We start from the raw sequence: 16,598 nt of genomic DNA, 5'->3' as shown, positions 1-16,598 counted from the left end.
GAGCCTCAGACTGTGGCATCCCGCACACGCCTGGACGCTGTGCTAACTTGCATTTTATTGTTTTCGAGATGTGGCACGGGAAACTACTCAACTTCTTTTCCCCTTTTCCTTTTTTTCTTTTTTGTTCTTGATCTCTCTCGCTTCCACCTTTTGATGGAAAATGAATATAATTAAGACACATTTTTTGGATGCTCTTCATCCTCCCTCTTCCTAAACACGCCCCTCCTCCCCTCCTCTCAGGAAGTATCAAGACACGTACTCATCCAAAAACACACGCACACGCACGCACACACGCGCACACACGCACAGCTGAAGACCCCCTCTGGCTCTCGCACGCCACTTGCTGGTCAGGCCGCAGTACTGCAGCTTGTTGATGGGCTTTCATGCCCCAGTTCACTGCACTGACTGAGACCTCAGTAGACTCTTGCAGGGAGATGTTGCCTATTTGTCTGACACAGTTAGCTGGCCCCGTTCCCAGCCAGCCGGAGGCCCCGTACCCAAGGCTCTCTGCTCCGAGACGCAAAGTAAAAGGGCGAGTTAGATCACGGCCCTGCAGCCATTTAGCGGGGAATTAAAACTTCATTCATTTCAGGCTGGTTCAGCAAGAACTGGTTCCATGTGCGATCCTAAATACTTTTTTAGAGGTGGAATGATTAGTTGATTAGTCAGTTAATTGTTAACCTTTGGTCAATTCATTGTTAAACTTAATTATTAAAGTTTTTGACCAAAAATGGTCAAAAATCACTCGTTCCTTTGTGCTTCTATAGGTTGTCGTGTCAAGAGGTCATCATGTTGGCATCTTGTGACCAAATAAAAAATCGTTGTTGGAAATAAATCACATACAACTGCACAAAAGACCTGTAATTTATAAAGAATGTTTTCTTTAGAGCTGCGATCTGAAAGCGGAATTTTACAGCAGGGGAATTCCTCTTGGAGGTAAAATGCTGTCTGTACATGTGTGTTCTTCTGGTTCGGCCTTCCCAAGAGGAAATCTGAGCGCGTAACTCCTCCCTCACGCCCATCGCAACACTGAATACATATTTTTAAACCCAACTGTTCAACACCAGAAAAATAAACTGAAGTCTGCTTTTCCACTTATGGCTTTATTTCAGTGTTTCAAGTTGCCCAGCTCTGTGTAACTGTACAGCTGACTGAGGTTTTGCAGAAAAAGGAAATGGAGTTACCGCAGTGTGCAAGTGTCGACCAGACGAAATACCAGACAAACCTCTCACACTTCCACTTAGGCAGAGAGGCTGAATTTACATAAAACATTCATTGCTTTGACTCGTAGCATCACGGACCGTTATGCTCGTGATTCAGGACGAACATTCCCTTAAAAGACAATTTCCTTTTTAGTTTCTCAAAGCAAGTGTCGCCCGTACTAGTACAGAGGAGGAACAGAGGGCCGTAAAGGTTATCTCTCATGTGACTTCGCACTTCTGTTTACTGTTGAGAAACATCCACCACATTAACAGTGCAAGACAATCAGTGGATATACAATGAAACAGTGTTATAAGGCACAAATAACAACAAAACACCGTACACATCCTAACATGTACAGTATATTTACAGAGAGCCACACACAGAATAAACTATCATTAGAAAGTAGTCCGACTGTCAAAGTGCAAAACTAACACGCTGATGAGAACAAAGAAAAGTGCTTCCTTAAGAGTGTGCGGAAAGACAAAGGTGCACTTGTACAAACAATGACACAGCATTTATAAGCATGCATACTGAACTGTAATCGTTGGCCGTGATGCAGTAACTGGAGATTCTAAAATATTTACACATGATATTAGAAAACTACAAACAAAGAGATTTTTTTTGTGTTAGAAATATAATTGATTTAGTGTTTATATTTCACCTCACTGCCAATATCTTGTTTAGAGCTGCATGAGAGTTGATAATAATTAAATATCAGTGCAATTGTGATTGTGTTAAATGCATCGCTCAAACAATACTGATGACCACTTTTGATTTGACGTAACACTATTTTAAAGGTTGTGAGATATTTAATTGCATGACCGTGCAGAACTTACTACCACATGCTGATGTCAAGAGAGCTTGAAGCAGTGATGATGCACACAGTTAGAAGCAGAGTATAAAGAATAAGCCACCTGAGTTTTGGTACCCAACTGCTGAAATGCATAAACGGCTGGCGACGACATGTTTTTTTAGAGCTGAACTACACCTTGTCATCATACAAATAAAATTCTTAAAAGCAGACGTTACTCATTTATAGAAAAGTCATATTATTTTCATTACTTCAAAACACAAACCCTAAACTCTCAGGGGATTCTAAAGGACAAGGAGAAATATATATATATTTTTTTACATCATTAAATATATGTATTTTAAGTCTATACTTTTTTTTATTCACCTGAAAGGGAGAGTGACTTATTGTAACACCTCTATATTTATTCCGTCTATTGAAGAAAACTCCCTGCCGCTGGCAGCAAAGCACATCAGGCAGGCAGACAGGACAGCGGGTCAGTGTTTTTTTTTTTTTTAGGTCAAACTATCGGGCTCCAAAACCGGCTTTTCAAGCTTGACCTCAATACGTAACCCCCTTACCCGCCCCCCCAAAATCCCACAACCTTTTAACACTGGTGGTAGCCGGAGACCCGGGACTTAACACTCAACATATGTTGATCCTCTTTTAAGGCAGTATGCGTTGAGCTGGCAGCGGGGATGTCAACAAATGTTAAGTACTAGTAATTCAGTGAAGTTTGACCCCATGTTTCAAGGGGGATTAGAGAGAATTCAATCAGTGAATTTAGCATCTGTAAATGTTCAATCTTTAAGTTTTTAGTTGCCCACGTTATGAAATATAGCTCCTTACGATATCAATGTGTCTGTATTGTACCTTCTCCTCTCTAAGAAAGATTCACCATGGGAACCTTGTCGGTGGGGGACATGGGGGCAGGATCTTTGCCTTCCGTCAGGCCGGCGATCACCGCCTCAGGCTCCACGGAGGGCTTCGCTGCGAATCCCTGAGCAATGTCGTCAAAGGTCCTTCCTCTGGTCTCAGGCACTTTCAAGAAGGTGAAGATGAAGAACAGGATGAGGAAGATCACAAAGATGATGAAGACGTAAGGACCACACAGTTCCTGAGAGAGGAAGACAGAGATGCCAGTTAATAAAAGTCACAGCTCGCACCGCTGAACGTTTTTTTTGTTTTGTTCGCTGAAGTAAATGTTTCCCATACCGCCAGCTTAGGGAAACCCAACCCCACCACGAAGTTGGCGGTCCAGTTGGAGAGACCAGAGACGGCCATGGCAGCAGGTCGGGGCCCCTGGGAGAAGAGCTCAGCCACGATGAACCAGGGAATCGGACCTGGGCCCATCTCGAAACTGGCAACAAAGCCAAACACAGCCACAATGGCCAGGTAGCTCAGAGACGGGGTTGTCTGCTGCTCAGAGAGAGAAACGAAGAGAGTGAGGACGAGATTTAATGAGGGAGCAACGGGAACGCTGTTTTTTTCATTTCCACTCACCCCTAAAGACAGGGCGATCGTCATGACGACGGCAAAAATGGCCATTCCAGCCAGACCAATCAGGTGCAGCGTCCTTCGTCCCGCCCGTTCAACCAGGAAGAGCTACGGTAAAAATGAGAAAAATAAAAATGAACAATCCTGTTGATATGAATCATTCCTGCTGAGACGGTGAATGTGTAGTCAGAAACTCACAGAGACGACAGTAAACACCGTGTTGACAACTCCAGCTCCTATGGTGGCGTAGATGGGCTGAGAAACACCAGCTGTGGCGAATATACTTGTAGAGTAGTAAAACACCTGGAGGGGAAGCAAGACTATTATCAGTAACCACGTTTTTAGTTAATAAAATTAGTTGGTACTTATTATATTTTAAACCTGCATTGATTCATTCTTTGGCCACCTGGCGGCCAATCGACAAGCATTTTAAGGTTGATAAAGCGGACATGTCAGCAAACAATTGCATCAAAATACACACACCAATATTTATGTTATCTGTGTTGACATCAATCTTGCAATAAAGATTTTTGTTGCTCTTCATCAACATCCACCTGACAATATTGGGCTCTTTAGCAGCTAAATGCCCCAAAATGGTAATGAGATTAGCTTCTAATGGTACTTATAAGTGCACACATACATGCGCACACTAGGTTTAGTGCTGGGTAGGACGCTTTTCTGAACTTTTTAGTTTTTGTTATAACTCACATTCATACAATAATATGATAATAATATGTTTTAGCTCTCCTAGCTGCTGTGCTGGGGAGGGAGACGGGTCATGAGTGTTAATGTATGTATGTCAGTTCAATCAATGCTGCGGCCTTTTGCCGCTGGCCGTTGCAACTCCACTCTGTGATTGTCAGGTCGGACGAGGCGACGCTAACACATTTAGTCAGCGTGGTGAAATAACCTTATTAGCAAATAAACTACCAAACACCTTTCGTATTCGCCGCTTCTGTCGACCCTTAGTGGCTCGGATTATTCCACTCAATCTAACATTGCCTGGAGCCAAGAAGCATCACGTCATGTGCTAGTCAGACGCAATTGAATCATTTCAGTTGATGCTCCTTTAAAGATTAATGTATGAGATGAAATGGGACTGACACTTGATGATCATATCTCTCACTCTCTGCTCCATTGTAGGCCTTGGTGTTTACTCACAGCGTTGATACCAGACAGCTGCTGAGAGAGCTGCAGGACGATAGCGATGATGATTGGTTGGCGGTAGTTTGGAGAGCGGAAGAGTTCCAGGATGGACACTTTCTTCTCCCTCGCCATCTTGATCCCTTCTTCTTTCATCTCCTGAATATCATCGCTCACGTCCTCACAGCCGCGCAGACGCACTAGCGCTACAAAGAGAAGAAGGGATGGATGAATACAGAGCAAGCAAGGACAGTTTTGTGCATACATGACGTGTATAAACCATGAACACCATGTGGTAAAACTTTAATGAATCACAGGTCATTAAAAAAGCAGGAGTGATTCTAGATGCAGTAACATTAAAACCTCATGTTGCCGTCTAGTTGGCATAATGTCTCAAAACGGACCTTTTCTTGCTTCCTCTTCCTGGTTGAGGACAATGAGCAGGTACCGGGGGCTTTCAGGGCAGAAAGGCAGCATGATGCTCTGCAGGATGGCCGGCAGGATGGTGAGGGCCAGCAGCAGAGGCCATAAGTTGTCAGAGCCGAGAAGGAACTCCAGGCCGAAGATCTAAAATAGATAGACAGACTCATGATGGACTTATACGAGGTGAGTCGCAGAGCTGTCCTCCAGTTCACCTTGTCACAATGTGTCAGTGTCTTTGATAGTTAATTACCGCTTTGTTACAATAAGTTGGTAAATGGGAAGGATACACATGTAAAGCCAACACCTTAAGCTTCAATGTAGGAAATACTGTTGAAAGATGTGATGATGAGCAATTCACACTAGACTAGAAAGTGTGACAACCAAACCCATTCTCCCCTACTACAGAAGAGCGTTGCAATGTTTCGACATGAAATTCTGTTATTGTTCGCCCACATTATTCTGCAGAAATCTAAAGCTTTCCACAATCAAAACATAAAAGCATCTATAACTAACCAAATTTTTGCGTATCAATGAATGTTGCATCTTTTTGTTTGTTTTCTTAGTTTCGTGTATTTCCTGTTTAAAGTCAAACGCTTTTATTCTGAAGGCGGCGCTCCGAATAAAAGAGTAAGTAGAAACGTGCGCGCGAAGACAGAGCAAAAGTACGAATTTGACGGTTTAGAAAATAATTAACGTTAAATGTTTACGGTATTTGTTACCCCCCACCCGAAAAGGCACAAGGTTGATTATTGTTTTAATAATTCTAATAATTAACAACTGTAATAACTCTGTATGTGTTTTTAAACAGCATAAATAATGGACAGCTAGGTGTGTAGGCTACTAACGTGGTGCTAACGGTACGGAGCTAACACGTGCTTGTTGTTTTGTGCTTTATACGCAGCTTATAATAAATCCTACAATCAGTCAAGTGAAGAAGCATCTGTCGGGAGGGATACGCTTACAGCATCAATAATGTCGTCACAGTTATACTGCCACAGCGTCATACCTGTGCCACCAGGATGCCAAGGACTACACCCAGCTGGTGCAGTGTGCCGAAGGCTCCTCGGACAGCAGTGGGAGAGATCTCGCCCACGTACATGGGCGTCAGTCCGGTGCACAGACCGCAGAACACTCCGATGATCAAGCGGCCGATGATGATCATCTCATAAGATCTACACAGAGCCGACAGTCCCATGAAGCCCCCGCCAATCAGAGCCAGAACATTGGCCAGCAGCATGGACTTACGCCTGGGAAAGAGAGACGTGAGTGAGTAAAGCAACTACAGAAGGGATGACCAAATAGTATGTACAAGCATATTATTTGATAAAACAAGAAGATGTCCAAACAGTCTTCTCAATTCAAAAATAAGTAAGAAATCATAATTTTCCAGATTCCGAACAGGCCAAAGGAAATGAAAGAAAGCAAAATTGCAATATTCAAATTGTCCCCGTAATCCTGATCACAAGACTGATTGTCTGTCATTGCAGCGTCTATTCTGAAAGTTCTCACCTGCCAAATTTGGTGACCAACACTCCGACAGAGAAAGACCCCGCCATGCCTCCAACGCTGAAGATGGCAACAGCAAAGCTCCACACCATGGTGTTGGTCCCTGGGCTGAAAGGCTCCCCTGTGCGCTCCAGCGACACATTGTGGAAAAACCTGCGCAGTTTCTGTCAGAACACAGAGAAAAGAGTGCCGAGATGAGAGGTGACTCATTTTAGGTAAGTGTTTCTCTCATGTTGTTGTTTACGCTCAAAACAGTTTGATTTTGTTGTGGGAGTTTCTGACACATCCACACGGAGGCAGTGTAACTTCTGGCACTCTGGTTACAAACGAGACCAGACACTCGAGTTTAGGGCCTCTTTGCAAAACCACCGATACAAAACAAAAGGATGAGAAATGATGTTACTTTACCCTTTTGGTTATTATAATATTCATGTTAGAATATGAGTATTAATCCCTCTCATCCAGCAAACACACACACACACGCGCATCCCCCCCAAAAAAAAATACACACAAAACCCACCTCCTCAGGTGCATTGATGACCCCGGTGTTGTAGCCAAACTGAAGCGAGCCAATGACCGCTGTCGAAACGCAGTAGAAAAGGTAAAAGGTCAACTTCTTCTTCGGCTGTTGAGAGAGAGAAAAAAACACAGGCGTTATGAAAGCAATGCAACAATGAGCAAAAGGACTCTGTGTACAATCACATGGCCTGTCTCTGGCTCTACAAAGCTCTTGTTGTTTTATAGTTGCACTGGTAACACACACACACACACAGAATGAGCCTTTCTACGTGGGCTCTCTGCAGCAGTGCTGTGGAAGGTGTTACAGCACGGCACATGCTCCGTGATTTGCAGCTCTGAGGTATTTCTCCGCTAAGTAGCCAGAGACACCCTGAGAGAAAAAAGACTGGATCCTATTGTGAGTGTTTTATTACCTCGCTTTTCGGAATTAAAGTGGGTCATACTGACAAGCTAATACGCCAGACAATAATCCCTAACAAGGCCCGCTGGGGAGGGAAACGAGCTAAACCTAAAGGAATCCAGACGAGCATGATCGGAGTAATTGGTTCAAATGAACTATCTGGTGGTAGCATATCCAAAATGGAAATTCCTCCTCTATTTTCATTTTTTATTTGACCACCAACCCAGAGGCTATATCTGTTTTATGTCTACTTTAATACACCAAGCTTCCGAATAGTTTTGCATCCTGCGTGAAGGTCCAAATAGGCTCAATGTTAAAAGGAAATCCATTTCTTTTAATAAAGAAATGTTCCATCACAAACTTCATTATATGATAATTAGTTGTTTTGCACAATTTCTAATCACACTTAAGTCAGAAAGCTAGAACAATAAACGGATTCGCCCCAATGTCACAATAATAATAACTTTATTTATATAGCACCTTTCCAAGCAAAGTTACAAAGTGCTTAACAAGCGTACCGGACATTATGTTACTAATGAACTCCTCCCGACGTCATGAAAGGCAGTTCAAGGCCTCAGCCTCACCTGATACAAACTCCCTGTTCTTTCATCATCTTTAAAAAAAAAACACTGAGTAAGAGTGACACATCGCATAGTTTAAACATTTCACCACAGTGAGATAGTGATAATCAGTGGAAATCAAGCCTCGGCGTGTTGCTCTGGTACAGCGTGGCCTTGTGATCGGAACTAAAACTATCTGAGTGTTCCGGGCTTCAAGTCGCGTTGACTTCATGTCTTTTTTTTTTGTGTCTTTGACAGTTTGGCACAAAGGAAGCGCTGCATACACGATAAAGTGATAGCGAAGGAGAAATACAGAGTTAGTAAAACAAACGCATAAGAAGGATAAGGATAAAAATGAATTTAAAAAGTGAGCTACTGTTTGAGAGTACAATCAACCACATTTTGGCAGCAGGTCCCCGCTGATAAACCGCAGCGTTAGAAATGCTGCTTGTCTTGAGGTGTCGCGCTGCACTGGAGAAGGGCTTGTGTGCGTGAGGAAGAGGCGCGCTCATATTGAACAATATTTAATCACGTTGATTGCATTGATGAGCATCTTACTATAGCAGCTCTAAGCGGCTGACATTAACGAATCAGCCGTGAAATAGGTGTGATCAATATGTAACCCAAAGCGCACAATAATATCAACGCTGACACCTCAGGTCTACTAAGATGACCTTAAAAGGCAAATCAAACGCTGCATGCTCGTGAAGAGCATGTGATGTGACTACTAATGTAGTTCAAACCTCAGTTCATGAGCTTCGCTCTGTTAATGAGGTCAGTTCCCATTCGCCCTTTTAATAGTAAATAGAAATGTTGGTAACTTACTCCATGCAGTTCCTGTGTTTCAGCAGTTGGTCCCTCTCAATATTCAAAGAAAGAATCTTGACACATCTTTTCTTTCCACATCAACTTCCACATTCATGTCATCTTGCAATCTTTGTGCCTGTCTTTCTCAAAACGTATTATCTCTTTTAGAAAATTAATTGTCCTTCTCGCTTCGTGTTGATTCACCATATTGCATTTAACATTTCTTGTGTCTTTTCTTATCACGAACTTGACTGTACATTTTATCCTCCTGAGTGCGATATACCCCAGATGATAAAGAGAGACACGTATGGTTATGATGATTTTGCGCTTTCGAGTACACGCTAGCTAACCCTATTCCCCTCGTCCTGTATTTGTGCTGTTGTCAATCTCTTTGTTCTAGTTCTCCTACTGTTCCCTCATTGCACTTTTATGAGGATTGCAAAAATAAAAACTAGAAACTAAAGCACACAAGTTGAAACTTGCCTCCCACCGGTCTCGCTCTACCTCTCTGACTCAACTCCTGGAGAACGGAAAAATACAGAATTGCCAGTCAGTGACTCGTAAAAAAATTGTGTTTTTACACAGCAATGTGTGAATAAAAACAACAATGGCAAACGGGAAATATAGCACACAGCTTTAGAGGATGTGTTAGCATATTTTAGTAATGTGAAGAAAACTGTTGAAGTAAGTCTGGTGAAATAACCGAGAACAACACAGTCCACCTATGCAGCAGTAGGAAGAGGACACAGGGGCATTTACCTTATCATCCTCCATACGCTCCATCTTTGCCTTTGGATAGAAGGTGTTTAGAAGAAAGAATACAGGAACACTTCAGTTTGCAGCAGGAAGCCGTCTCTCATTCCTTCAACACACCTCTGTGCAAACACTCAGCAGAGAAACCTGAATTCAAACACAAACAAGCACAATACGAATAATATGTCGTGAATAAAAGGGTTAAGAATCCGAGCCGAAGTCCTTCCAGTGAGGATGAACGTAAACCACGGACCTGATCGAGACCGAGGTAGAGGAGGGCACTTTTCTCCTCTTACTGAATTCACCAGCAGCTGCTGTTCAAAGTGACAGTGAACCCCTCCCTCTGCTTCCGTACTCGCCCCCTTTCCTCTGCTCTCTCAAATCATGAGCTCAAATGAGCTTCTCTGACATCACTGGAGCTTTGCTTCCTTTTTTATCAATGCGAAGCATGAACTCATCAGAATCAAGACTTTTAATAGTCCACATTGTGCGATGGAGCTGCAGATGATGCTCTTCGGGGTTGCATTTAAAACATGTTGTATTACTCTCAGAAGGCTACTTTACATGTTATAATCCAATTCAAATGGATCCACATATTTTCACATTTCACATTTATCACAGTGACAAATCACACAACTTGATCTGTGTACGTTTGTTTTTACCGTTATGTGAGATTTGTGTCAGTCTTTATATTCAGTAAATTAGTCCTGTCCAGATGCAGTATGCTCAGGCAGATGTACAGCCCTCCTTCCTCTCTTTTTTTTCATATGTATAGAAAGCAGCACAGGTTCCCCAGCACCTTTTCAGCACTGTCTTTTATTTTGTTCATGCCCTCTCCTCTGTACGCACAAGAATGCCACCCTGTGCGTAAAAAAATTCCCAAACCAGCCGACTCACTCGCGTCGTGTCGTAATGCTGTTTGCATCAGCGCTGATACATTTCCCCTGCGCTGAAGTTAGGGGAGGGGTTGCGTACGTGCTCGGGCGAGTGTAAACCTCCAGCTCGGCACCGCGGCCCAGAACAAAAGGCGCCGCTGAAAGGAGTCTCTGTCCGGCCGACCCGTCGGCTGCCCACCAGGGCGGCAGAACAAAAGGCAATGTGCACGCAGCTCAGATACAAAGCCTTGTCATGCAGAAATCATGAGACCGGCTCAGTGGGTGACAAACAAATGGGGGCCCCCTCATAATTCTTCATCAACTATGTCTAATCTCCAGCTAAATCCCGGTCTGGAATTTGACAAGGTTTCCAGAGTCAACGGGGACATTTCATTTCTAAATCCATTTCACTAAAAACGTAGGTCTTTAAATAAAAGATTATCCAGCAGTGTCGCTTCACGCCGAGAAGGTCGGGTTCAAACCGGCCGGCCGGCCCTTCTGTGTGGAGTCTGCATGTTGGCCCCGTGCCGGCGAGGCTTCTCTCCGGGTACTTGGTCCAAAGACATGCAGCTTGGGTTAGTTGGTGACTCTAGAAGGTGCTGTAAGTGTGTGAATGGTTGTCTGTCTCTATGTCAGGCCTCTGACCTGTCCAGCGTGTTCCACGTCCTGATCCTCTAAGGATAAGCGGTGTAAAACATGGAGGATCTTGTTGAAGGCCATAATGATGATTATGAGGGAGGCCTGAAGGGACGAAGTGTCAACTTCTCAGTGTGTCTTAAGTTGGTCTCAACTATCAGTGATAAATTGACGTTTATCACTATGATAAACGTCAATACTGATAGAATGTTTTAGAACATTTCAGCATTTGATAATGTAAACTTTTAGATAAGTAACTTTTAGATAAGTAATTAGTTCATATTTAAGTCTGAGCCAAATGGGTGGAAACGGGATCATTTGTAGTAGTAGTACTCAAATATTTCAATTATGTTCAGGTCTTACCATCAAAAATTATGCTAAAGTAAAAGTTCTTACTATGCACAATAGCTCGTTTCAGAATAATGTTAATCATACTAAAGGAGATTAATAAATGTGTACAATACTTAATGTTGCACTTGCACTTGGTGAAGGGGATTTAATTCATACTGTGAACTGTTTCACCATGGGATCAATCAAGTACTCTCTTTATCCATAATCATGTAGTGTAATTACAGTATTTGTTAATTATATTGTGTTATCAATTTGAAAAGGACGTTTAAAGTAGAAAAAATTAAACAAAAATGTCCTTAAGTTCAGTAAACCACGACTGACCCTGTCGGCAAACATCATAATATGTAATCATGTATTTTATAACTAAAATACACACACAAACACACCTCAGACCCTTCGAAAGAGAAGACCGGATACGTATTGTAACATTTTCAGGTTCTGTTGAGAATGTGTGTGTGTGTCTCCTCTCCTTTCTGTGTAATACTCTTTGTGTAATACTCCACAATCCCGTCATTCACTCTTGACATAACCTCAAAAAAGAGGAACTGTGAGAGAGGGGAGCGTGCAAATGTTCAGGCTCAGTGCCCGAGGGTCTGCAACAGTATTTATTCATTTCTTCTGAAATTAAATTGATCTGTCCCAGCATCCCATCTGGATCCTGGGAGCCGTTGCCGGGGAAACCGATCCCGCAGTATCTCCTCCAGTGATCCGGCCTGAGTGAGCAAATTAAATTATAAGACATTGATAGGAGGGGGAAGGGGAGGGGCACTCCCAACACTTTTTTGCACTCCTGAACACCAACACACACACAGACACACCACTACAAACCACATCCTGTAGCCTGAGGGTTAAAAAAGATGGAATCTTGCCAATTATTTAATTATGAAAAGTGTACGTGTATGTGGCAATATTGACTTCTATCAATGTGGCATCTTTAAACTTCTTTCCTCACACTTTCACTACATATACAGTATTTTGAATATTCAAGCTCCTCAATGATTAATAGTATTTGGACAATCCATCATCAAGGATAATATTCAAATGCAGTCAAATCACGTTTAAAATGACTCTCTGCATCCATCATAAACATTTTAAATGTTTGTATAACATTTTACACATTTACTTTTAGTTCAATGTGGCACTTGAGGTATATTTGGTAGTTGGGCGCTGTGCGAAATTACACATTCTTAACATGTAGTTATAATAAACCGAGGGATGAAGCGGTGTGATATTTGGTGCAGCAACGCCACCTTTGGATTTGCCCCCTTTGGACTCACGTCCAATGAACACTCGCTCTGTGGCGTGTCAGGACATATTTGGGCACAACTCAGGTGAACTGTTAATCAAAAGATGATTACAGCTGTGCTGAGAAGACGTGTCAATGTTGTAACTTAAATACAAAGCTGTAAAACAACGTAATTAGATCAAGTCTCGGCTTGTCACTAGAGACCAAAACGGTTGAAGTCCCGTACAGTAGAAAAGTGAAGTAAACAGTAAAATACTGGTTAAGATCTAAGGAGAAAGTTCCTTTTAATTTGTCTGTCTGATGTGTAGAAATTGTAGACACTGATGCATTTTAAGCCAGAAATGTGTTAATCGTCCACATTGCTGATTTGTTTATATTACTACTTTTGAATTCAGGTACTAAATGAGAAGTGGAATTAATTATGTTCACTTTTTGCACATTCAGCTCCAATGAAATGCTAAGATTCACTAGTTGTCATGACTTGAACCAGTTTAAGTACTGAAAAATCCCTCAAATTACCCCACATCATAATAAAACGTGTACACTGGTTGATCAGAGCGCCTCAGTGTGGTGAAAACAGAACATTACATCAAACACTTTTGTCTTTCAGCACTGCCATCTGCTGGAAAATACCTGTTATTGTTATCTAGATTTTCACAGCAGAGACCTGAGGGTTTCAGAGATAACTAAATAGCCTGTTCATCCCTAATGTAAATATAGCCTGGAATACTGAAGACAGCTGAAGACTATGTTGGGTAATCCAGTGGGAAAATTAAAATGTTATAACTGCAATTAAATCTACACAGAGTTTGATTTTTAGAAATTAGGAAAAAGGTTCTGGGTGTTTGGAGAAAGATTAAATCAAACAATATAATGAACCACATTGATTAAATTTGTACTGTGTTTAATGATTAAACAAAGCAAACAAGTAGTTTACAATTGAGACGGGAAAAATAACTTCAGTCCTCAACATGCAAAGTTGTGAGAGTTTAAATTTTAAGTTTATAACAGTAGCATCCTTGACAACAATGTCCTTTGGCCCATTACTGAGCTGCAGGTAACAGAATGTCCCGGACTGGACTGTTCCAAACAATAACAGCTGGCCATCTTAGATCTTCCCTGGGAAACTTCCATTCTCTATCTGGTCGTCCCATTTTGCCACCTGTGGGAGGAATTAGAGAAAACATTAGAACTATATGAAAAACTTGTGTTCGCACATGCAACAGTTTTATGTCAATCCCTAGAATATAGAACCAGAGATTTGAATGTTCCTAGTTTTGAGAAAACTATGTATCAGAATAGTCACATATATGTTGTAAAAATACCCTTCGGGAAAAACAGTTTTGCTCACTTCCTAATCGGAGCTTTCTAATGCAACAGCGGTGAGAACATTGTCAGAACTTCATTTGTATGATTCATCTTATTGGATTTTTCGAAGAACATCAAAGATAACCAATTATCAATTGATCACAGAGACAAAAAGCAAGCATATAGCACAGACTATTGCCATAATATGTCAGCCATACAAGGAATTTGACTTGGCGGTTGGCGCATAACAGCAGACAGTACAACAATGGACGACAAGACAACAGCGCAAGAGGAATAAAAGGTGTAATCCTGTCTCGGTCATATAAAATAATCCCGTCTATCCAACACTTTCAATATTAAGCATTTGAGAAACACTTAACCATAACCATATGACCTACCCAGCTCATAGGACAGAGACTCTTGTAGACCCTCTGGTACCAATCGCAGGGAGCCACATCTTGGTCTTTGGCCGACAGGGCTTTATTGCACCTGTGGAAGTCTGGGGCAAAGAAATAACAAATTGTTCGAGGTTACAGTGACACAATGTTCACACTGAAAACACAATGAAAAGAAGCCACAGAGATTGATAGATAGCACGAAAATGTCCAGTTTAACAGAAAAAGCTTTTTTTATTATTAACAAGAATTGTTTAAAGCACAAACTGACACACAAAACCACACTTTTCTTCATCACAAAAAATACAATACGCCTGTATTTTCACTGCAAAGTTAAAATAAGCGTGTGTGTGTGTAGTTAAATATGCTAATACTAGTTCATTAAAGATGAAATACTACCAATGCCATGTGGAGGTCAAATCTAGATTTCACGTCAAATGTTATAAACACCTGAATTACTTTGTTGGTTATAAATGTATGAACATGTTTTATGTAAACAGTCACTAATACACCGTTTCTGTACGCCTATTTACGGGTAATGGAATTTCACTGTTAGTTGTTGAATCCTTATTGCCAAGTGATTTTAATGTCTTTCGAGGGGAAATCGCAACGTCTCGATCCACGTCCTCACCCAGGTAGTTCTGAAAACAGTTGCGGGTCTGGTTGGTGTTGGGGAATCGGGCGTCAAAGGGAGCAGTCCTGTAGTTCTTGATCTTCTCTTCCACGGTATCAGACATCTTGTTGATCTTCAGTCACACGTCGAAATGACACTGGAAAAGGCAGGGGTTGAATTAGATCACAGCTGATATGGGTAGAGAAAACACGTTGGCAGATCAGAGCTAACGCTATCAGGGTCAGCTCAATGTTAGCCCGCTAGGCTAAGTTAGATATAGCGTTGGGGGCAAAGTTAAATGTAGGTTAGCGTTGTTTTTACCAATCAAACGCTAGTATCTTTACCAAACAGGCGAATAGCTATCCAACCCCGACATGTTTACAGACAGAATGCACGACTACGAAGCTTTAAAGAAGAAGTTAGCATAGTTGGCATTTGTTAGCTTGACAAAGTGTTGCCAGTTAGATAATGCTAGCTGTTAGCTCGTTGTTAACATAGCGTTATCTGGTAATTGTTAGCCAACGCATTTAATAAAAGGCAGGTGGTTTCACGCTTTTACGTAGATACATACACCAGACAGACTAAGACTTGTAAATGTAAAGGCTGCGAAAAGAGAGGAACGTTTAAGAGTCACCGACGGCTAACCTTGGGACGTTTCTTGATGTGTCCTCGGTGCGCTCCGGAAACGTACCGCTCGCTCGTGACCGCGCAAAGGCTGCTGGGAAATTGTCCGATTGAATCGCTGCCCAGTAATCGGTAGCCTTGCTCATTATAAATAAATGAATTCATTTAGAAATCTAATCTAACACACACAAAGGACCAATAAAAATGGGATGAATAATGTTGCCTTATTGATATTCACTATGGATATTTCTTACCTCTGCAATTAGGTTAATCTACTCAAAACTGCAATATGTTGGTGGAGATTCCATATTAACATGCTACATTTAATGTAAGTTGTTGTTAATGGTTTACTTTTTAGAAACAAATAAATCAGGTTATGACTGCAAAGATAATAAAGAGTTAAAATCCACTAAAAGCAATAGTCCACCACTTGTAGACTTGGAAGGTGGCTGACAAATTGAGTACTGATTTAAGTTTATTACAATTATTTTACAAAGAGGGTTCAAGCTGTTCTACGTTTAAAATTGTGTTGCTTCCAGTAAATCAAAAGTTTTCCACGCATAACATATGTAAACATGTAAAGAAACGTTTTAAAGACACATGATGTTCTCTGCTGTCTGCAGCCTTTGAAATGGAACAAAAATCTATTGATAACATATTCGGTCTGGATATGCAGATTTCAGCAGATCTGTCCCCTCACAGTCTCCTTTCTCTTTTCTTCTCCATCTTCCTGTCGAATAGGAGGTCAAAGATCACAGGTGTCTCCGTTGCGCCGTCTAGCTTCCTATCTCGCTGGATGTATTCTTCCTTCATCCTCTTTTCAGCAAAACGTCAAACTGAGCCGTCTGTGTGTTTTCTGAGGCGTCAAGATTTCGAAACTAATCACTAAAATAGCAAAGTTGTACCGGATTTGAATGGCCAAATTCTGTAATGGCTTAATGACAGAGTT

General features: G+C 41.6%; 2 protein-coding genes across 4 annotated transcripts; both read right to left on the bottom strand.

Moving 5' to 3' along the window:
- Positions 1-1,087: 1,087 nt before the first annotated feature.
- Positions 1,088-9,988, bottom strand: slc2a3b (solute carrier family 2 member 3b). 2 transcript variants are annotated; one of them, XM_040165768.2, is made up of 11 exons: positions 9,855-9,988; positions 9,608-9,748; positions 7,083-7,187; positions 6,566-6,726; positions 6,063-6,303; positions 5,038-5,200; positions 4,652-4,839; positions 3,689-3,793; positions 3,497-3,598; positions 3,209-3,412; positions 1,088-3,110 (listed from the first exon to the last, which is right to left on the bottom strand). In XM_040165768.2, exons 2-11 carry the CDS (start codon positions 9,629-9,631, stop codon positions 2,877-2,879), a joined length of 1,527 nt encoding a protein of 508 aa, XP_040021702.1. In that variant the 5' UTR covers positions 9,632-9,748; positions 9,855-9,988; the 3' UTR covers positions 1,088-2,876. The 2 variants fall into 2 exon arrangements, with proteins under 2 accessions (XP_040021702.1, XP_040021701.1); XM_040165767.2 differs by having other exon boundaries at positions 3,209-3,598.
- Positions 9,989-13,596: 3,608 nt separating this feature from the next.
- cox6b2 (cytochrome c oxidase subunit 6B2) lies at positions 13,597-15,851 on the bottom strand. Of its 2 annotated transcripts, none has more exons than XM_040165857.2 (4): positions 15,671-15,851; positions 15,044-15,182; positions 14,416-14,516; positions 13,597-13,871 (listed from the first exon to the last, which is right to left on the bottom strand). In XM_040165857.2, the coding sequence occupies exons 2-4, from the start codon at positions 15,147-15,149 to the stop codon at positions 13,818-13,820; spliced, it is 261 nt and encodes an 86-aa protein (XP_040021791.1). In that variant the 5' UTR covers positions 15,150-15,182; positions 15,671-15,851; the 3' UTR covers positions 13,597-13,817. The 2 variants fall into 2 exon arrangements, with proteins under 2 accessions (XP_040021791.1, XP_040021792.1); XM_040165858.2 differs by having other exon boundaries at positions 15,597-15,692.
- Positions 15,852-16,598: the final 747 nt, after the last annotated feature.

The sequence above is a fragment of the Gasterosteus aculeatus genome, chromosome 20, assembly GCF_964276395.1.
Source record: "Gasterosteus aculeatus chromosome 20, fGasAcu3.hap1.1, whole genome shotgun sequence".
In the NCBI taxonomy this organism is placed as follows: Eukaryota; Metazoa; Chordata; class Actinopteri; order Perciformes; family Gasterosteidae; genus Gasterosteus; species Gasterosteus aculeatus.
Note: the sequence above shows the minus strand (reverse complement) of the source record. Positions and strands in the feature narration are given on the sequence as shown.